The sequence below is a fragment of the Grampus griseus genome, assembly GCF_964374135.1.
Source record: "Grampus griseus genome assembly, chromosome: 10".
NCBI classification, from domain to species: domain Eukaryota; kingdom Metazoa; phylum Chordata; class Mammalia; order Artiodactyla; family Delphinidae; genus Grampus; species Grampus griseus.
The window spans coordinates 11,749,731-11,772,097 of record NC_139004.1 but is presented as its reverse complement, the minus strand read 5'-3'; the positions used below and the strand labels follow the sequence as shown (position 1 = coordinate 11,772,097).

Below are 22,367 nucleotides of genomic sequence, written 5' to 3'. Positions count from 1 at the left end.
GAAAAAAATTAATCATATCTGACATTACAGATCCGAGTATTCTCTGGGCCTCCCATCTTTTATGCAGTTGAAAAGATGAAAGGTCAGATTCTAATCACTTGCATCAGGCCATTACAAAGGAATCTACAATGGGCTTCTATTGACCTTTTTTCTTAGAGTACTTAACTAATGGGATTTGATGGTATCAAAATTATCCTTTCATTTCTCACAATGTCCCTGGGAGAAGGGTTGGCATCATTGGCTCCAGATGAACAATAAGGCTCAGGAAGGTTAACTATTACAGCTTAAGTCTCGGGTGAAGGTCGTGGTCAGAGCCCAACTAGACCTGGGAGTCCTGGGTCATCCCACTCGGCTGGATTAGACGGGGGAGGGAGGGCAGGCAGGAGGGGGTGGGACGGGGACGGTTACACCCCACCTGCAAGACCTGAACCCAGAAAGCCGGCCAGGCTCCTACAGTCACTCAGATGAAGTCTGCCCTGCTACCCAGGTCTCCCCTCCATCTTCCACACTGCGTGTAAAAGGGGCCACGTGAGCCTGCTGTGGGTCAAGGGGATGGGGCCATCCCAGGGAAGGGGTACCTTCTACTCCCCTCAACTCTCACCTCCAACTGCGAGAACTCCTCTTGTTCAGTTACAAAGGGAAATCCTGAACTGAGGGGCAAGCGCTGGGGGCTGAGGATGACCTTGGACCAACTGAGATAGGGGTTTACTCAATCCAGCCTCACGTGTAAGAGAGAGAGAGAGAGAGAGAGAGAGATTATGGTTCTATGTGAATAAGGTCACACATTCATTCCTCACTGAGATTCCTGCTCCACAGATGGATCCCTTCCCTCTCTAGACCCCCTTCTGAATTGTTCTCTTTCATAAGCAAAGATCTGGAGGAAAGTTCTGCACAAAGGCCTGTCCGGCCAACAGCTTTGGAAATGGAATGGGGACTCAAGACACCAAAGGGATGCTGCCTCCTATACTTTATGTCCTGAAAACCGGGTACCCAGCTCAGGGGCGGCCAATTCCACAATCACGCTCAGGTGTTCTCGTGAGGAAAACCGTGAGGTTTGTGTTTCAGGAACAGTGGGCAACGTTTAAAATATGCAAAAACCACCTGTTTAATCTCAAGATGACACTTCAGAAGCACTAAGTGGCAACCTGAGGACCGTAGAAACATTAACAGGAGGATTCTTGCCTCGTCCACTCCAGCTGGAGAACCGAGTGATATGTGAAAGCTAAACGTTAAGACTAATACTACGTGTGTATACACACAATCCTATGTATGTGCATGCATACAGCTACACATTCAGAGACAATGGTCCCCGACATCATCAAGAATGAGAAAGACCATGGAGAAAGAGCAATTCAACAGGAGGCATTCCAACCTTCACACCACAATGACCATCTATCTATTAGTTCTCTCCACAATGGTGCGCGTCAGGGAATCTCCAGGCAACCCGCGCCTCGCCCAGAATCAATCTTTCCAGATTAGAGTCCTCAGTCTATTCTAAGGAAAGTTTTAACTGTATGTGACAGAATTCCCAGTGTGGAGAGCGCATCTCTGATCCCCATGGCTCACCCACTCTCAGATGGAGTGAAAACAGGAGCAGAGCGCATAACGAAATGCCACTGGACCAGGGTGAGAGCCTCACTGAGCTCCACACCCCCTCCCAGGTGCTGAGAACTCTGTCCAAGGGCAGGGAGAGGCACCCCCAAAGGATCTGCATTCTGGATGTGACCCCGAAGTCGGGGCGTTTGGCGGGGGGTGGGGGGGTGGGGGGGGTGGCACAGAGCGTGTGCAGCCTCCGCTAACCCTGAGGGCGCAGGACGGAGTAAGTGTCCCCCACGGCTGCACCCGTCTCATCACCGCCTGGAGGCCTATCAGAAGTCCTGCCGCCAGCCACCAACGTGTCCGTCAAGAAGCACAGGGGACACTCCAGGCCATGTGCAGGCCTGTTCCAAGGTAACTTGTGGCTCCCAGCCTCACCTGGTGCCCGGGGCGCTGGGGCGGGGGAGGGGTAACGAAGGAGTGTTCCCTCCCTACCCTTCTAGGGCAGCCCAGCAAGCGAGGGTCCACTGCTGGTGGCACTGGGTGCTGGCAGCACCCTCCAGGGAGGGATGCAAACCCACCAACGGCCCCGCCTAATGCATCCTCATGGTAGGAGAGGCGTGTGCACTGGCACCTCTGTGCCCAGGTCACCCCCTCACCTCTGAGCATCCCTTCCTGCCTTCTGAGCTCTGGAAAGACGGATCTCTCAAGGCTACTACTCACATTCCCCCTTCAGTTAACTTGATGAAACGCGGCGGTGGCATCTGGCAGGAAGGCCGGCACCCTCCGGGCCAGACCATGATCCCCTGGCAGCAGGGCTGGGCTTTACCTGTTTCCGTAAGTCCTGAGCCGACCGATGCAGAGGGGGGTGGTGGTGAGCGGGGAGCCCCCTGGCAGAGGAGCCCGCGGAGGGGGCCGCTGGGGGGTGGCTCGTGGAAGCCTGCTCCCTCCGGCCGTCGGCCCGGGGATCACTGTGCTTCTCCTTCGCCGGAGTGGCCTCTTTGCTTTTGTGTTTCTGAACAGGTTCCTTCTCCCGTGATGACCTGCTGGAACCATTGAAAACTGGAAAGTAAGGAGAGAGGAAGAACAAAGTCACTACACACGATGCTGCCTGCTGCCAGGTACCCTAAATCCCCCAAAGACAAAAGGAGAAAGAAAAGGAAAACATTCTGGACAAACATCACATCTCACACGCTCTCAAGACCCAACCTCAAGTCAAAACAACCACCACGAAGGACAGGAATAATCCTAAACACAGACCAAAAAATATAACTTTTTGTTACAACTTTTTTATAACTTTTTGTTATAAACACATCCTAGGAACTATCTGCTTTGGTTGAAACCACTGAAAAATCCATTTAAAAAAATCCCTACAGGGACTTCCCTGGTGGTGCAGTGGTTAAGAATCTGCCTGCCAGTGCAGAGGACATGGGTTCGAGCCCTGGTCCAGGAAGATCCCACATGCCACGGAGTAACTAAGCCCGTGTGCCACAGCTACTGAAGCCCGCATGCCTAGAGCCTGTGCTCCGTAACAAGAGAAGCCACCGCAATGAGAAGCCCGTGCACTGCAATGAAGAGTAGCCTCCACTCGCTGCAACTAGAGAAAGCCCGCGCGCAGCAACGAAGACACAACGCAGCCAAAAATAAATTAATTAATAGGAAAAAAAAAAAAAAAAAGAAACCAACAGTCACATTCCACGAACAGGACCACCTCACGTATAAAGATACAGGGGATCCGAAAAAAGAATATATTCTTCAGTTTAAAGTAATGCATTTAAGGCTGCAGATCTGCCGACGGATATGGGTCAGGACACAGCTGCTTCACCTGACCCCTCAGTGACCAGAGAAGAGGGACAGAGAGGCACGGGCACTCTGAGCCGGACCCGTTTCTATCCCAGGAGTCACAACACACATACAAGTATTAAGTGTTTGCCGACAGCCCAGGGGCCATGGTCAGGCGAGGAAGTCACAGCCTCTGAACCCAAAGGGACTGGACCTTGTCCTCACGCCCATTTTACAGAGGACGCCAATGGAAGGCGAGTGCCGAGCCCAGGCCCTGCTGCCTCCCAGGCCCACCCTCCTGGTCCCCAGGTTGTGCTCAGTGCTGGTTCCCTGTGTGCCTGCTGCACACCCCCGAACCCGCTTCAGGGAGTTGAGAAGAGGACAGCGATGCTCAGGGTCCTTACGGTAAACTTCATCACGTTGCTGCCCTGAGGTTTCTCCTAGGTTCACAGCCGGGACTCGCACTCCAGGAAAGACCTGGTGGGCCCGGCACTCCTCCATGGCATCTACAGGCCCTTCACATCTGCTTCTCTGGTTCCCATAGGTCGCCCCCACACCCGCATCCCAAACCCCCTGGGCAGGTGGCCTATTTCTCCAGGGAAGGAGGAAGGATGCCCCATGCTTGGCTGCCCGGCCCCACGAGCTCCACGCGGAACAGCCAGGGAAGCCAGTGAGCCCTTGCGGCTGTCATTTTAAAAAGGCTCCTGGGGCTTCCCTGGTGGCGCAGTGGTTGAGAGTCCGCCTGCCGATGCAGGGGACACGGGCTCATGCCCCGGTCCGGGAGGATCCCACATGCCGTGGAGCGGCTGGGCCCGTGAGCCATGGCCGCTGAGCCTGCGCGTCCGGAGCCTGTGCTCCATAACGGGAGAGGCCACAGCAGTGAGAGGCCTGCGTACTGCAAAAAAAAAAAAAAAAAAAAAAAAAAAGGCTCCTGGAGTATTTCCTGACAGAAGGAGCCTTAAAAGGTCACTGTGCCCACCCGTCCACTGGGTACCTCCACTCCAAGGCTACCCACCCCCCAACCAGGCCTTGCAGAATGCCAGGCAGAAGTCACCACAGGACCAGGCAGCTGTAAAGAAAAACTTCCGCCTCCTTTGAGTTGAAACCTCTTCCTGAAGCTTAAAGACTCAGAAGGCAAACCCCCTCTCACACTGGTCCATCAGACAATAACGTATGTCTTCCAAGGACGCCCTCCCCAGTGCCATCAATGCTTTCTTTGTCCCCCCATTTGTCTAAGTGGCCTTTAAATTACATTTATGCCTTGTGGATTGCAAATATTTTCCTCTTTTTTGCTCTTCCATCTGTTATGTTGCTAAATCTGCTAGCCCACTTTTTAAGTTTCTTAGCTTCGAAAGTTCTCCCAGGAAGCTGGTCAGAGGTGGGGACTTGCTTACACGCAGCCAGCAGCACCCCGCAAGAAGAAGAAGAAAAAATATCCGAACGTGTTTTCAGATGGTATGACATTCCTCTAAGTTTCCCCCTAATTGTTTCTGATTCGATCGCTTAGATTTGCTTCTTTAGTGCACCTGTTATTACACCGTATGTGGTGTAACACACAGATTCACGTTTTCCGTATCTGGATGGGCTGTGAGCCCTGATCTCTAAAGCTGCTCGCAGCCCCAGTGATGACACACTCTAAATAGATGTTCAATACGGACGTAAAGACCACGCCACAGCAAAATACGGTATATGATCCCGTGTTGTGCAAGGCTCTGCTGGTTACTTTGTTACAGAAAAACGGAGCGCTTCCAATGGTTGGCATTTATTCTAAGTGTAACTAACTACACGTTGTCAGAATCCATTCATCATACCCAAGCTGGCGCTATCTGCACTCGCCTTCCAGACAAATTAGAAGCAACATCCATAAGAAGTCATACTTCAACGTGATTAAAAATCAAGCCAAGGAACATGAATCTAGGCAATTCTTGACCGTTCACCAATTTTCTCAGGCAGTGAACATAGCTCCTTTATTGAAACAAAGCACAGGAAGTTTCATCTTTTTATTTTTAATCTTAAATACTCCATACTTTCCTGACCTTTGCTACTGCCACCAAGATGAGCAGTGTGCTAATACTAGAATTACTTACTTCTCTGGTTACAAAAAAAATTTATTCTGGGGGTTGGTTCCCTTTCACAAGCTTGTATGAGTGCCTCAATTCCCAGCCCTACTGCCTGCACCTGGGCAAGCTGTGTAAATCCTCAGTTTTCTCGCTGAGGCTGAGGACCACACACTCCTACGTGGAGAGTGTGCAGTGCCCTGTCTGGGTTCAGCAGGCACTCGGCACTGGGGAGACCTTACTGCTGCTGCCTCTTTAAAAGGACCGTCTCAGGTTATTACACGCAGATTGTGGCCAGAGCTCTTCTTCTGGCCTCCCACCCTCTCCGCAGATGCAGTAGAAGAATGGGCTTCAATACAGCCCAAGGGCAGGCCTAAGCCGACTCACCATAACCTCCTACTCGACCCGGCTGCCTACCACTGCCTCCCAATATCCATTTCATGGGAAAACACAGGCGGTGCCAACGTCCTGGCCAAGCAAGGAAAAATATGATGCTGAAACCACAGCCCTCGTTGTTCTACCAGCTTAACGAGCGACCTGACCCATGGGGGACCCACAGACCCTTTCAGGGGATCCCCTAGGTCAAAAGTACTTTCTTAATTATCCTGAGAGTATTTACCTTTTTTACTGCGTTAACATTTCAGTGATGGTAATGGCTAAAGGTGGATCAGCCATCAGGGTAATGCAAACCAACATGACCATGAAATACCACTTCACATCCCCTAGGACGGCTATGTTCACAAAGATGGATAAAGGCAAGTGTGGGTGAGAATGCAGAGTGGAACCTTCAAACACTGCAGGTGGAAATGTAAAATGGTGCAGCCACTCTAGAAAACCATCTGGAAGTTCCTCAAAATGTGAAACAGAGTCACCATATGACCCAGCAACTCCACTCCCAGGTATGAGCACAAGAGACATGAAAAATATGTCCACATAAAAACATGTATACGAATGTTCAGAGCAGAAATATTAACAATAGTTAATAACTGGGGAAAAAATCCAAAGGTTCATGCACTGGTATTTAGTTAAACAAAATGGGGTGTCATCTATCCATAAAAAGGAATCAGGAACAGATACGTGCTCCAGCATGGACGAATCTTGCAGACATTATGGGACGTGAAAGAAGCTAAGGACAAAAGGTCACCTATTACAGGATTCCATTCCTATGAAATGACTAGACCAATACATAAGAGACAGAAAGTATGTTAGTGGTTGCCAGGGGCTGGGGAGGGTTCAGGAAAATGGGAATGACTCCTAATGGGTACAGATTTTTCAGGGTGAAGGCGATGAAGATGTTCTAAAGTTGACTGTGATGATCATTACACAATTCTGTGAATATACTAAAAACTACGAAATTGTACGCTGTGGGTAAATTTTATGATATGTGAATTACATCTCCATAAAACTAAAAACAGAAGAAAACCAAAAGAAAACGTCAACAGGTAGCAAAATTCAATACAAATCAATGCAGTGGCACCAAACTAAATGAACAAATATTGGTAATCTTCATTACCATTTACTAGCAGTTAAAAAAAAAAAAAAGACAGTTTCACTTTGGAAAGTGATAAAGCAATAGAAATTGTTAACAGTATTAAATCTCAACCCTGGAATACACATACTTTGTGTGACAAAAACGGAACCACAGGACTTCCCTGGTGGCACAGTGGTTAAGAATCTACCTGCTGATGCAGGGGACACGGGTTCGAGCCCTGGTCTGGGAAGATCCCACATGCCGCGGAGCACCTAAGCCCGTGAGCCACAAATACTGAGCCCACGCACCACAACTACTGAAGCCCGCGTGCCTAGAGCCTGTGCTCCACAGCAAGAGAAGCCACCACAATGAGAAGCCCGTGCACCGCAACGAAGAGTAGCCCCCGCTCACCGCAACTAGAGAAAGCCCGAGTGCAGCAACAAAGATCCAATGCAGCCAGAATAAATAAATAAATAAAATAAATAAATTTACTTTAAAAAAAAAAAGGAACCACACATAAGGCATTTCTCCTGAATACCAGTATGACGACTATTCCTAGGGAAAAGCACTTGTGAGATCAAGTTGTAAGCTAGCTGCTTTTTCACGGAATGCTATTTTTACTTGAAAGGACAACCGATGCAGTTATTTGTCAGCCATTTTCTCAAAAATGAATAAAGTGAGGCTGTCAAGGAAAAAGTAACAATGTTTGCTGCCAACGACAGAATTCACGATTTCAGGCAAAAATTACAATTCTGGAAAACGTGTATCTGCCACCATGAGTTCGACGGCCTCTCAACACTTAAAGACTTTCCCGATGAGTTCAGTGCAGAAGGAAGATTCTCTGAAACAGCGTAACGGAAGGTGCCGATGACTGGTAGGGGTGGATAACCCAGTGAACCATTATTTTCAAACAATCAATACAAGACATTACAAAATTGTGTGTGGGTCAGAGAGCCATTCGAGGGAGAAGGCAAACCAATGGATGTTAACGTAACAGAGCAGGAGAAGCTCACCGATGTGGGTTCAGATGATGGTAACAACTGACCCTGAAGAAACTACCACTGGTTGAGTCTGGGTGTGAAATCAAAGAATAAAATCTTCACAAAGGCTCCTCCCTCTTCCAACCACCTCTTTGTCTGAGACTGATTTTCTTCGTATATGACTGAATGCAGAAGCAGACCTAAGAATCTAGCCATCACCTCCTAGGCCAGACTTCAAGGACATCTGCAAAAATGGAAAATCATGCAACCCTCCTCTCCTGTAACTTTTGGGGTTTGGAATATTGTCCCTTTACATGACAATGTTCTTTGTGTTAACATGTAATGGGGGTTTGTGTTATTTTTAAATGAGTAAATATTTCTAAATTACCTCAGTCTTTAATTTTAATATGGTAAATATCAATAAATACAATCCACAAAATAAAAGCCTCCTGGGATCCCTCAATAGCTTTTTAAGAGCAGAAATGGGTCTTGAGACCAACAAGCCTGAAACCAGCAGGCTGGATCACCTTTTCCGTGGTTTAATTAGCTACACCGTGGTTTACTAGAGGGTTTGAGGGCCCCTGTACTTATGTCTAGACCTACAAAGCCCCCAAAAAGCTCAGGCTCTAAAATGAAGCTACTTAAAGTTGAATCCAGATAAATCATTTGCTAACTATCTGACCTTGGACTGGTTTCCTGTCCAAGCCTTAGTTTCCCAATTAACTACTTATCTCATAGGGTCACTTGGAGGATTCAGTGAGAAGATATTAGTCTAGAAAGGATCTTTGCGGCAGCAGTGGGCAAGCGTTAGCTTGTAAGGATCACCACACCACGACCGGGTCAATGCCACATGGGCATCAGGGCACCAGTGCTCACGGTTTGTCACTCTTTTCTTTTCCAGGTGAACCATGGGGGCGAGGCCAGTTGCTAGAAAGAGACTTCAAGGAGCTTAGTTAAAAGCTGGCACTGTGGTTAGCCAGCAACATCTTTCTGAGATCCGGGGGCGGGAGGACAGAGCCTTCACTGTCATTATCTGTACCTGAAACAGAACGCACAACTCTGCTTCTGTTTTAATGCCCTGTAGGAGCTCTGACACCACAAACACCAAAAATGACTCCCTAGGAAAACACCGTGGGGAAAGGGGACCCTGATCACAGACAGGAGAGGCAAGAGGGAGGCACGCACCCTTCACGTAATAAACCAAAGCGGCTGCTCTGTGAACTGCAGCACAAGTTTCTACTAAAGACTATTTTGATCAGATGATTGGGAAAGGGGAAGGTTTTCAAAAATAGAAAAATTAAAAATTGAATCAAATTAACTTTGATTTGCAAACAAAGGGAGAGTTCTCAAAGGAATCCCCGTTCTGTAACCGCCTTGCTATTTATAGCAGCCGTCCACCCAAATGGCAAACACAGCCAAAAAGCCAACTCACGTGTCACTGGGAGGTGGATGGGGGGGCGCTTGTTAGGTGAAGATGATGGTGCCTGAGACGAGGTGTGTTTTGTCCTCAACAGCTCATTAATTTTAAGTGTCGTGGGAACCTGCAGTTTTGCTCCTCCAAGTAATTATCTTTTGTCTTAATTTGTAAGATTCTCCAGAAGAGGAAAGAAGGGGAAAGGAAAAAATATTCACTCTCACAGGAAAAGCCTAAACCCTGTGAACATAAGAGACAGAAAGTTCGAGATGTACAGAGGACACACACACACACACACACTGTCTCCAATTAAAAGAAATAATTGGACTCATTTCTTTAAGGAGAGGAAAAAAGCATTTATCACGGCGAACCATATTAGGAAATTGTTTTGTACTCAGATACAAACACCTCTGCATTAATGAACAGAGACAAATATATTGATTTGTATATACATACTCTGAAAGTTAAATGGTCTGTAGACAAGGGTTTCCACACCACAGCGAGCAAAACCTTTAAATCCAAAGGCTGCTATTCTGACTTAGGGTCACTTCAGAAGGTAAGGTTTGCTCCCAGAAAGGGATGAAAAAGAAACGGGCAAGAAGGCACTTTAGAAACATCTTCACCAGCAAAATCCCACGATCATCTGTAAGGTGGAAAGCGATGCTTTCCAAGGAGGAACTCACGTCTACAGCTCCAGAGTCTGTACTAAACGGTGTTCCCCCATCTGACTCTGTCCACACAGATCCGGACGAGATTCCTGGGGGATCCACAAGGCAGTCGATAAAACGCTGATCATAAGGTCTTTAAAACCCTCACTCCATACACAACCTCTTGGAGGGACAGGGATAGTTTGGTTGCGATTTCTAGCCACCAGGTCCAAACACATCTATGCCTAAATTCCCACAACTACAAAACAAACCAGCTGCCTGCCCTTATCTGCCCTCCAGGAATCGCTAAAGTATTCAAAATAAAGTATGTAAAATGCTATCCGTTCTTCAGAGAAAGGAGCTGTGCAAATATAAGCAAGTTGGATCTTCTTAAAAGCGCCTGCTGTAACAGCAAAGACCCACATGTGCAAACAGTCACTCCCTCTCAACAGAGCGCACAGGTCAGCAGCGGCACTTCTACCTGCCCCCTTCCCCTGCCAGAGCCGGGCGCCCCAATCGTGCTAATTATTTGTGCTGCCAAAGGCACCTCATCTGAATGACAGCAAGCCTTTTATTAGGTGAGCAGGAAAGAGGACTCCTTTCTTGGCATCTGGCAAAAGTCCTATGATATCCTGAGATGACCCAGCACATCTAACCTTCACCTTGAAGGAGAAATACAAGAGCCATTACCGAAAGCTGGGCCGGAAGGTCTGCCAGCAGACACACGATGCACAGGAGGAAAGAAGAAGCAGGAAGCTGAACGTGGGACTAACCCCCAAATTACCTAAAATAAGACCCGTCCCACCCCCAAAACAAATCGAAGGGACAAAAAAAGAATCGCTGTAAATAGAGAAGACTGTGCTACGGAAAGGCAAAGAGAAGCACGCCACGTTTCTGATCTGCAGCCAGATATTTAAATGTAAGCTTCGTGTCATTACAAGGCGTCCTGACTCGGGGAAGACAGACTCCATCAATCGGCTGGCACGGAATCCTTGTTACTGTACAAAAGCCGCACTTGCTCCCTGGAGCCAGTTCAACTTTGAGTCACTATTGTCTGAAAACAATGGAATGTGTCTGCCAACCTGTGCCAACAGTTCAGAAGGGTTTTAATGCCGCCTGTGTTGAGTGCTGTAACCCAGTTTGCCCTGGGTAAAAACGGCTCCACTGACTTAGCTCCAGCAATCACGTGTCAAGGTAGAGAAAGCCAGGACTTGTAGGTCAGCATAAGCCCCATGAGGATCTCACTCACGCTGGGAGCCTAGCAAGGGCTGAAACCTACAGAGGCCTCCAAGCACCCTGCGCCAGTATCACAAGCAAGTTCTACTGGTTTACACGGAATTTGCGAAAGCCCTCTGGGATTTCCACTCAGTGAAATCTTATCACTTCGGTTACGTGTGTAACAGGAAACAAATCTCTTGAAAAGAAGTTTTAAAGCAAATTGGATTTTCTTCTCTTTGTAAGAACCTGACTCTGTAGGTCATACAATGTTTTTCCTATCAAAAAACTTGGTTATTACCAGGGTTCCAAGATCTAGAAATGTGAATACATGATGGATACTGATGTAACGTACCTGACAGAGTTAGACAGATTTGCCAATTAAACCCGTTTCTTACATAGGATCCTAATAACTGCAGACACCAAAGTGTGAAAATGGCACATGGCCTTTATGAGAATACAAAGGTCAGGGCATCAGAAAGACCATCAATCCAAATGAATGGCTTCTGTCATTGAAAAATGGTTTCTTGGCCCCCTTGGCCCCCAAAGGAGCCAAGGAAAGGACAAGACGGATGGCCAGATGGTGCCTGACCCCCTGCCTGTCTGCGATTCAGGTGGCTCCGTGGCTCTTGCATTCTCCAACATGCCATGGCAGGGACAGAGGACTGACTGCCTGGGCTGAGGGCCTGTTGGGAGGGTGGGCAGTGGTCCAAGAGGAATCTCATACTTTCTCACCCTCCAGAAATAAGACAGAGCAGAGAACTATGGGTTATACTCAGAGGGGGACAAGCGTCAACTCTGAAAGAGCAAATGAATGAACTGATTTTGTAGCTCAGGGTTTCATAAAGTCCTGCGATCAAGGATATGAATTCTAAAAGGCCAACCACTTCCGAAGTGAATGGCAAGACTCCAGCCCACCTTCGGATCTGAACAAGGAAGCTCTGACTATTCACAACAAACTGGGGGAGAGAGACACCTTGACTGTGTGCACAAGTTAAACTGGAAGGCACTCCATGTACACAGTCACTCTACAAGTTACAGAAGAATTGGTTATTTGCAGAATAAAAATATTAGTACAGAAAACCAAATACAGAAATATCTGCATTGTAATAAGGACTGTTTTCAAGGTTCTCCAAATAAATTCTGTAGATCTGCTATGGTACCACACCAACCCCCCCAGCCAGGAAAGGAATGACTTTTGGAAATCCTATACTCACACTGTATAGTCTCTGGGAACAGCACAACTTCCCAAGTGACTAAAATGTCCCCTTAAGACAAGCCAGATGAATTTAGCTGGAAATACTAAACACTGAGCAGCTGGGTAAACAGCTCAGCGATTCAATTTATAATATGTATGATATAAACGTATCCCAGGCAAGTATGGACAACAAAATTGTTTGAAGATTCTGAAAATCGTTAATTTCTTCAGAACTGCAGAGTATCACAGTTCTTTAGAAGAGTCATGGGGCCTGAGGCCAGCAACAGGACAGTAGCCAGCACCCCCTTTCTGAGAACTCAGTCAAGCACCAGGCGCTGTGCTGAGTGCCTCTGTCACTCACTCATTACTAACAGACTTGTGTTCTCTTCAGTAAGCTATTATTCACATAGCACGTGATCCACTCATTCAAGGCAGACCATCCAGTGGATTCTGGCATATTCACAGAGTTGTGCCACCATCACCACAAAAATACAAGTTTAAAATGTTTTCATCACCCCCAAATGAAACGCCATCCCTACCCACTCCTGAACCCTGATGTCCGTCCGCACACCAAACTACCAGGGGCCAGAGCAGTCCTAGATGTGTGTGTATATCCCCAAGGTCCCGCGTGGACCGAGAGAGCAAACGCTTCAGCAAGATGAAAAGAAACAGGGACGGGCTGGTCATACTGGTGGACGGGTGTCACCGGCGACCATCTACCACACTCGGAGCAACTCCCTCAGATGCGGTCAGTAACGTCACAGTGCTAACAGCAGCCCCCTCGGGCAGCCCTCACTGCGTGCCAGGTATTTGAAACGTACCAACTTTCCAGGATTCTCTTATCAACTGCAAGGTTGTTCTAGGCTTCAAGATCTTCTCACTCACACGTGGAGTTAACAGCCAATACAGTGTTCTCTACCACATCGGAATAAAACCTATATTGACTCACTTGCCAGTCACAAAAACCTATGAAAGGACTTCGCTGGTAGTGCAGTGGTTAAGAATCCGCCTGCCAATGCTGGGGGCACGGCTTTGAGCCCTGGTCCGGGAAGATCCCACATGCCATGGAGCGACTAAGCCCGTTCGCCACAACTACTGAGCCTGAGATCTAGAGCCCGCGAGCCACAACTACTGAGCTCGAGATCTAGAGCCCGTGTGCTACAACAACTGAAGCCTGCGTGCCTAGAGCCCGTGCTCCGTAACGAGAAGCCACCGCAATGAAGAGTAGCCCCCGCTCGCCACAACTAGAGAACGCCCGCGCACAGCAACGAAGACCCAACGTGGCCACTAATTAATTGATTAATTAAAAATAAAATAAAAACCTATGAAAAAGCACTCCTACTACCTCTTTAAAGATAAGAAAACTAAAACTGCCCAAAGTTGCAACCACATACGGTCAGACAAGCATCAGTGTCCTGATCTCAACCACTAGGTCAAGTGGCCCCAAATGGAAGAGGGGTGGAAGGCAAAAGAAAAAAGCATTCCTCAGCTGGAGAGCATCTCCCCGTGGCACGTCGGGGGACCCTGGCTCTGCCCACACAACCCACCCCTCCACCGCCCAGACAGAAGGGCTGTTGAATGCACCTCAAAGGCAATCACAGGACAGAAATGGGGTGAAGTCACCCAAGCAACCGCTTTTCGGCCCTTAACACAACTCCCCCACCACCACCATGTCAATCCAAAAGCAATGAAATTATTCCAGCTGGGAGTCCGATAACATGTTGTTTAAAAAACACTTGTGGGAAAAAAAAAAAAAAGACTTGTGAGAAATGTCCTTCTTCAGAAACAGAGGAGCACACAAAGAAACAGTGGTCTCTGCTATTCCTTCCACTTTTCATTAAGTGCAAAACAAGCATGTGGAGAATATACAACGTGGGGCTGATGGGAACAACCCACCCTCACTGAGTTCTCCTGTGCAAAGGCTAAGGAATGCCTCACCACCTAGGAAAAACCAAAGCCAGCATCATTCCAGACAAAAGCATTAATTCCTCTACCCTACCTCACTTACCCTGCTGAAAAACAATTACCAACGATGAGAACTTCTCAAAAACCGAGCCACTTCAAATATCAACTTGTAACACAAATACAAGAGCCACGTTTTGATTGTGTTGTTTGATGGCCAAATACAGAGATTAGCTAAGGGCTCTACTGTTAGGATCATTTGAGGTTCTGTATACTGAAGCACATTCTGGAAACTCTGAAGAGCCATCGAAATGGAAGCTGCTGGAGGCACTGTTACCGTAACCCTTGAGTGTTGAGGCAAGGTCAAAAGCACGTGTGATGCCATCCTTGTCATTTCAGATTATGCATTTTAATAAACACATCCATTTCCCTTAGGATGCGCAGTGGGTTATAAATGAGAACATCTAAGTCCTCTGCAATGTTTGCGCAACTAAACATGTGCCTGGGGTCACCAGGCTCTGCCAGGGGACTACTGGGGTCAGGGCTCCTATCCCTGGGAAGTTGAGCACTGCCCCAGCCAGGCCCCATTAGACACCTACGGGGAGGGCAGGGGGAGCGAGCATTCTCTCCTGGCATCAGCTCCCACTAGCTCCACTCCTGCTCTGTAGGGAACCTGCTACTTCACTGGGGTTCAAGTTTAGGGGAGAAACGAGATAAAGCAGGACACCATCGGCAGCTTGGGTTCTCGTTTCTTCAAACCAACACAGCCTAAATAAAACTCTGGACCTGCCGCCAAATCAGGGTTTGGGGCCAAAGCTACCCCGTAATAAAGAGTTAGTTTTCCCCATTTTGTTTTCTGTGCATTTATTTCCCCACATTTCAGTGAGGGTGCTGCGCCCAGGGGAGGTGCAGATGCTGCTGCATTTCCCGACACTCCTCGGCATCTCCAGCATACGAAGCGGGGGCAAGCACCGCTGGACCAGAGAAATCCTGTGTCAGGGAGAAGAGCCCAAAGGCAGCTTGCTTCTCCACTCTCTCACATGGAAAAACTCCGCAATTCTGAGGACCTGCTTGACCACGTGGTGACTATGGCCTCATCCAGGTTTTCCCTGTTAGAAAATCTATTTTCACACTTGGTACACTGTTCCCCTGAGTCCAAAATCAGAAGGAAACGGAGATGATCTGTCTGTAGATTTTACTTTTTGGAAAATGAGGGAGTTAAAAACTGAGGCAAGTATCAATCAATCCGTCAATCAAAAACTAAGGCAAGGGCTGGGAAAAGGAACGCCCTCATCTCATTCACGAACTGTACCCCGCCTTTTCTTCCCATGCAGTCAGAGAACTTACTTTACTCTCCAGAATGATTCTTAGCTCATGTTCACCAAGTGCCCTCTAAAATCAGGGAGAGGGGGCCGAGGCGTGGGAGGGCCACATGAAGGAGGACAAGAGCATCCCCGGCCTCCCTGTGGCACAGGTGTCACACCACAGGGCCCTCTCATCCATCCTGGGGAGTGGCAAGCCCAAGTGGTCGGCCTCATGGCTCAGGCTCACTGGGAAGCAAGCAGTCGTCAGCGCGTTGCAAATCTGATCGAGCTTGGGGCTCTGCAGGTGCTCTCTGAACCTGAACTGCAGAAGTGCAGTTTTCTGAACCTGAAGGAGGCCCCCTCTGAACCCCAGACAGAAGAAACAAAGTCAGTCAGGGCTGGTCCTGGGTGAGCCCAAGCAGTTTCCTCATATACATAATCAGCGACCATCTATCTGCTTTCTTTACCGATAAAGCCCTGGCCCAATGCCATGCCAACAGACCAGGTAAACACCTTCTGTCCTCCCGCAGAGAACGTTCTATTACAAGTGAACCCTCTTTAGGAATATCTGTTTCATTCTGTTGACAGATGTCACGTTTAAACAATTATCCGCTTTTATAACTGATAGGTACCCGAGATGAAATCCCATTACAAGGAATTTCAAGAAATTCTGCTCTGTATTTACAAAGAAAAGGGTCTCAGTAAAAACAAAGCAGGAAAGACAAGTGCAAGCTGCCACGGGAATTCTGCCACTGTTTGATCTGTGTTTGTTGATCACGGAAACAGAGTTCTCAGGGATCCCAGCCTGACTGCTTGGAGGATTCTTGTGAAAACCACTAGAGTCCTGGGGTTCACTGCTGCCATTCTGCAACTCATACTCTGCGGGAGACAACAGGGTACCAAGTTTCCTGTGGGTCATAATAGAGACAAGAAGATATAGTATAGATGGGAATGAGAAGGAGATGAAATCAGGGTGGGATATAAATATTTTTAATCTGAAAATGGTACTAATGTCTCAGGGAGGAAAAAAATGGATTCCAGGAATAAAATTTTAGTTAGGGATCTTCACCCAGCTAATCAGGTCATCCTGGAAAAGCCCTTCCCTTTAACACGCAGCAATGCCCACCATCCAGCATAACAGATCTCAATGGTAACGATTCCTGTACCCGAGACACACGCAGTAACTATCTCTTCATTCCGGGATATAAGTGAAGGAAGGAACAAATGAATGGCCATCTACACTATCCTGCTTGTTTCATAGAAGAGGAAATTAACAATCAGAGAAACTAAATGCCTACCCAGCAAGGCACAGCTAATTAAGCCTTAAAAGGGGCAGGAAACAAAGCTCCTGATGACTAGTTGATGCTGATAAAGACCTTTATGGGAACAGAACCGGGGCGGGGGGGGGGGGGGGGGGGGACAAACGTGTGTGTTATGCAATTTGGTGTTACAGTGTAATTTCAATTATCTAGAAATGGCTGGGAAAGGAACACTATTCCACAGCTAAATGTTCAGTTTTCAAAGATTATTACATTTTCGTTTTACCACTTTTGGGTGATGGCCCTCTAATCTCTGCTGCTGAGGACAGTACCTTCAGGAATCTCCTTACGCCCTCCTGCCGGAGGGTCTTACTCCCCAGTGTCACTAACTCTTGCTTTAATAACCTGCTGGTGGCAGTTTGCTTCCTTGTCATCGGCCTTCTTCACGTCACAGAGGATGCAGAACAGGGCAGGTAAGTAAGCTCGGCTAACTAGGTGTTGAGAACTCAGTGTTTTTCTGAAATACCGAATCTGAGGCAGAACCTGGCCTCCTCCGAAGCCGACTTCTCTTTTTCAACAAAGCTCTCATCGTCCTCTGGGTCACTCAAAACTGGGGAAGCTTTCCTGACGGCCTGTGCATTTCCGAGCTGGCTTCAGCCCAGTCCTTCCACTGGCCTCGCAGAGAAGCAAGCACTGCCATCCTTTGGGTTCTTAAAGCCATGAAACCTCCAAAGACATGAAAGCCATGTGGCAACAGCACAACTGGAGACCCACGCAGAGCTGTGTCTCCCAGGCCATGGCCTGTGGCACTGGCTCTTTGCTGCTGTCGACCAGATGAGAGTGGTAGCTCCACCATCACAGCACAGCGCAAAGCACACCTGTTCACATGCTCGCCCTTACAATAGAGTCGTGTCTAGCGCGGGGGGGCATTTCAAAAATCTTGACTGCAATCTGCCACTTTGGGTGACGGGTGCAAGACATCAGACCTTCCATTTCTTCAACTGTAAAGCAAGAAACACCTCCTGCCCTGACCACCTCCCCATGACTCTGCTGTAGAGCAAGTAGATGGAATCAAAAGAGAAAACGTAGATGTACCCATCCTGAAAACGCTCATATTTTTACTGTCATTCATGGAAAACAGCCCTCGATCCACCCTCTCACGAAGGGGATTTCTGAAAGACCACCCACTAATAGGAAATTAGAGAAGCCACCCCTTAACTATGAACATGTCTACACACACAGCTAACAGAGGCTACACAAACACTTCACTTAATCCCTACCTTACAGATGAAGAGGCGGAGGCTGAGAAATACTGAGTTACGCACTGAGATTATTAACCTCATCTCCCCGACAAACGTCAGGTTCTGAACTCACATTTTGTCATGTCTCTGCGCCCCCTAAACACAGCCCTGAGCAAGCAGGAAGCAGGACAGATGAATAATCACTCAGCTGACAAGGCAAAAATGCCCAACAGTGGTGCAGGCGAGACAGATTCCTGACACATCTAAGCGATGCTGGCCCTGCATCTCTACTTCCCATTGGATCCAGAAAGACAAGGAGTAGTTCGGTGCACAGCCGTGGAGGAAGAAAAATGAGAAGCTTTCCTCTGCCTCAATCACTTACTGGCAGCACTGGTTTTCTGCCATTTGTAGACGGGGACGCTCGACCTTCTAGGGTCTCTGTGAGTCCCAATGGAAGTATGATCTCGAGCAAAGAATCTGGTTAAGAACTCACAGAAAACAGCCATCACCTCTCCCAACCTTATGCTCTTTGCTCCACTCTCCTTTTCTTTCGTCTTTTCTTACTTCCGTCCCCCCACCCCATGTTAATCCAATTACTCATCAAGTTCTCTCAATCCTACTCCCTGCAGTATTTCTTTATCTACCCACGCATTTTTGTACTTATATCCTCCGAGTTACATTGCCATGATCACCTTTTAGTCCCTCGTTACCTTTGGCCAGGTAATTGCCTACAATTACAGCCTGTCAATGTGTTTCCTCTTCTTTAAATCATTTCCCTTTATGAAATCCTCTTAATTGATGCCAACTTAATCTTTTCAGAATGTAACTCCAATTAAGTCACCTCCCTGTTGAAAAACCACTGAGCACTTTCCACGCCAACTTATTTATACTTTTCTCTCTCTCACATTCAATGCTTTTGTTCCTGTTTTGTGGGCTACGTGTCCTCCCCCACAATGTTAACAGTCGAGGGGGGAAAAAATCAGTCTAGTTCACAATACATATGCATGTACTTGATTTCACATACTGGGTAACACTTTCCTTTCTTCACTATCTCTGCCTGCTAAAATCACAACAGTAAGTTGATCACAATAGCGTCTTCACAAAATCATCTTGACCATCTCTGTTTAGATGTGACGTCTTCCTCTTCCAGTTCCTACGTCTGCCGCTCTTATGGAATTTATCATCAGCTCCGCAAACGTAAGAATATGTATCCTCATCTTAACAATTTATTTGTCTAGGACACACTTGATTGGACTGTGTTACACCAATGACTGCTAAGTGCCTGGTACTTAAAGAAGCATCCAAAACTAGCTTCGCCACCAGCTCCGCAGCCTTCATCTTCTCAACATAGGATCGATTCTACGTTTCACCCAAAGCTTTGGATTTTAGCTTTTTTAACCCAAATTCAACAGCGGGCCTACCATGTCCATTGTGAACATGCTTGTGGGCTTTTCCTTTCCTGGGGGTCGACTGGCATGAAGATGAAGCATTGTTGGTGGCTGTTTTGACGTCTTCTGTCTCATCATCTTCCTCCTCGACGTCCTCCTCGTCCTGAGAGCTTCCGAAATATACCATGCTGTTGGGCAGCGCAGGAGAACCTAGTGGGTTTAAAAGAAGGTGCATAAACACAGGCCTGGATCCTCACCCCTTCCAGAGGCGCACTTCACATGGAGCCATTCGTTACGTTACAAACTGAAATCCTCATGACTGAGCAGATAAACAAAGCTATTTATCTCTACTGCCATTTTTAATTTATTTTTCAAACATGCCCCGGGAAATATAACTCCATCTGTGTCCTTTTAACAGATTTCAAGCAAAATCCCCCAGCTGGGGGATGATGCCATTCACCAAACATGACAAAGGAAAATTTTAAAAATCTCATTTGAATAGTTCCTAAGAAGGGAAGGGAAAAACCACCAAGGACTGAACTGAGCAAGAAAAATTAATAAAATTTATTTTTAAAAATCTACCCACGGCGTCAAGGACAAGAGACTATTCTGGGTTGTGTCTTTAACTTCCTAGACTTAAAAAGTATAAATCTGAGCTAACGAATTTAAAATGAAGGAAGAGACAATCAGAAGCAAGTAGTGAAAACAAAATATGACATTTCCTTATAGAAGGAAACTATCTCCTATTCATATGGGGTGAATGACAGGGATGGGTTCCCAAAAACCACAATATATGTGGAAGCTACTGTGATATGATGATCAGGTTAACAGCATGTAAAATTATTAAAATAAATTCCTGCATAACACTAACTGAAAGGCTGGTTTAAAAAAATAAAAAACCCTCTTCATACACATCCCTTACTCCTTTCACACCTTAACCTCCTTATCCCCAAATGGTTTTGTTTCTGAACATAAGACAGAACAAAAACACCAGAAAATAAGCTCAATATTACAAAGAAGCACAATACAGTTCTTTATCAAATCATGAATTTTCAGAAGGAGATCTGTCAATTAATTGGTAAACTGTTTGGGACCGAAGGCTGTTAAAAATCCCTCAAGTTAATTGATTAACTGATCAAAATTTTTTTAAGCCCCTGAGTTAATTTCTGGCCCCACATCAAATCTTCTTTCCCATTAGGTATCTTGAGGAGAGCTACTATCAAGTAACGGAAGAACTAATAAATGTGAAGCTAATTTCTTCTCGACAGTTTCCTGTGAATGAGCTAACACTCCAGGAACACCGGTCAAGATCCAAGTAACCAAGTTTCCTGTGAATGAACTAACACTCCAGGAACACCGGTCAAGATCCAAGTAACCAAGTTTCCTGTGAATGAGCTAACACTCCAGGAACACCGGTCAAGATTCAAGTAACCAAGTTTCCTGTGAATGAGCTAACACTCCAGGAACACCGGTCAAGATTCAAGTAACCAAGTTTCCTGTGAATGAGCTAACACTCCAGGAACACCGGTCAAGATTCAAGTAACCAAGTTTCCTGTGAATGAGCTAACACTCCAGGAACACCGGTCAAGATTCAAGTAACCAAGTTTCCTGTGAATGAGCTAACACTCCAGGAACACCGGTCAAGATTCAAGTAACCAAATTTGCTCTCCTTCCCAAATAGGGATCTCAGACTTCAACCACAATGGTTTAAACCATTCCTGTACAACTGCGGGACTGCATGTTCTCACAAGGAGACGGACATGACTGAGTGGTATCACGGCACTGAAGTGGGAAACCCAAACCGGCCAGCTCCCAGAAACACAAAGGCAAAGACACTCCCTTCCTCTTGTTGTCATCAATGACCTACCAATACTCAAAACCCTACAAGTTATGTGGGTCACACCACTGAACGGAAATGAAACTCCAAAGGGATGTATGTGACAAAAATTCTGTGGATAACAGAATTGGATACACTCTGACAAAAGCCATTTCCTTTGTTTTCTCCCCTTTGATCACTTCCAATTAGAAGCAGGCTCTCAACAGAAGGAAGGTCTGACACAGGCTTTGGGGAAAATCGTCTAATCAAATAGAAGTCAGAGATGAAGTTTTTCAAAAAAAAAAGAAGAAGGAGGAGATATCTGGCCGTATTTCCACTGGAACAGTATATTTACCCGTGTACTAAGTGGTTTTACAATTGGTACAAGACTGAATAGAGAAAGAGGAGACACCACCCTTATTAGCTTCCTTCTTCGAAGTTTTCAGTTGGAACTTACCATCCACACAGATATACATAAGTACCTCCACAGCCAAATATACCCCTACCGTTAGATCCTTTCCTAAATATAACTTTTTAAGTACTTAAGAAAAAGCAGGAGAAACCTTATTTCAGCACTCAAAAGAGGTTCTGAGTAAAAAAAAAAGAGAGAGAGAGAAGAAAAAAAAGAAAGAAAACGAAATTTACCATAAACTCCAACTCATTCTAGCATGTAACATGACACAAGGTACCACACTACATGCTGCCAGACAGACAGAGCTGGGGAACTCAACACCCGGAAGTTACAGGCTCAGCCATTACATTTCCCTCTTCAGTAGAATGAGAAGGTTAAATAAATAAATCTCTTCAAGTTCCTTCGAGATCAAAATATCCACATCTAACTTCCTTTAAAGAAGAACCTTCCTACACACTATCATGGATGCACTGACCAGCGGCTGAAATCAGAAAATGGGTTAGTACTGTGAAGAGCAGGTTTTCCTGTAGACCCTGCAGTAACTTCCACAGCCCATTCTGCCCTCTGTCGGAGGGAAGCAGGATTAAAGGCTATAATTCCAGGAAGTAAGCCATTACCCGCTTCACCTTCCTCTTTCCCGCCCCCCCCCCACCTCAGGAGAAAAGGCAATAAACTGCAACAGAGGCCATTTGGGAGTAACTTCAAAAGGGGGAAAGTAAATCTATGTTTCAAACAGAATCAGGTA

At 46.7% G+C, this 22,367-nt stretch overlaps 1 protein-coding gene across 5 annotated transcripts in view; it reads right to left on the bottom strand.

Annotated features, from left to right (window-relative positions):
• JARID2 (jumonji and AT-rich interaction domain containing 2) overlaps positions 1-22,367 on the bottom strand; it is a 241,439-nt gene that overhangs the window by 27,115 nt on the left and 191,957 nt on the right. For 4 of the 5 annotated variants that reach the window (XR_014297358.1, XM_082664387.1, XM_082664384.1 and 1 more), the window contains 2 exons: positions 19,428-19,604; positions 2,366-2,598 (listed from right to left, as the gene is read on the bottom strand). Coding sequence is in view for 4 of the 5 variants with exons in the window: in XM_082664387.1 (XP_082520513.1) it covers positions 2,366-2,598; positions 19,428-19,604 (410 nt within the window). In the remaining variant the exon portion in view is untranslated. The remainder of the gene's footprint in view (positions 1-2,365; positions 2,599-19,427; positions 19,605-22,367) is intronic. The other variant, XM_082664386.1, reaches the window with a different exon arrangement.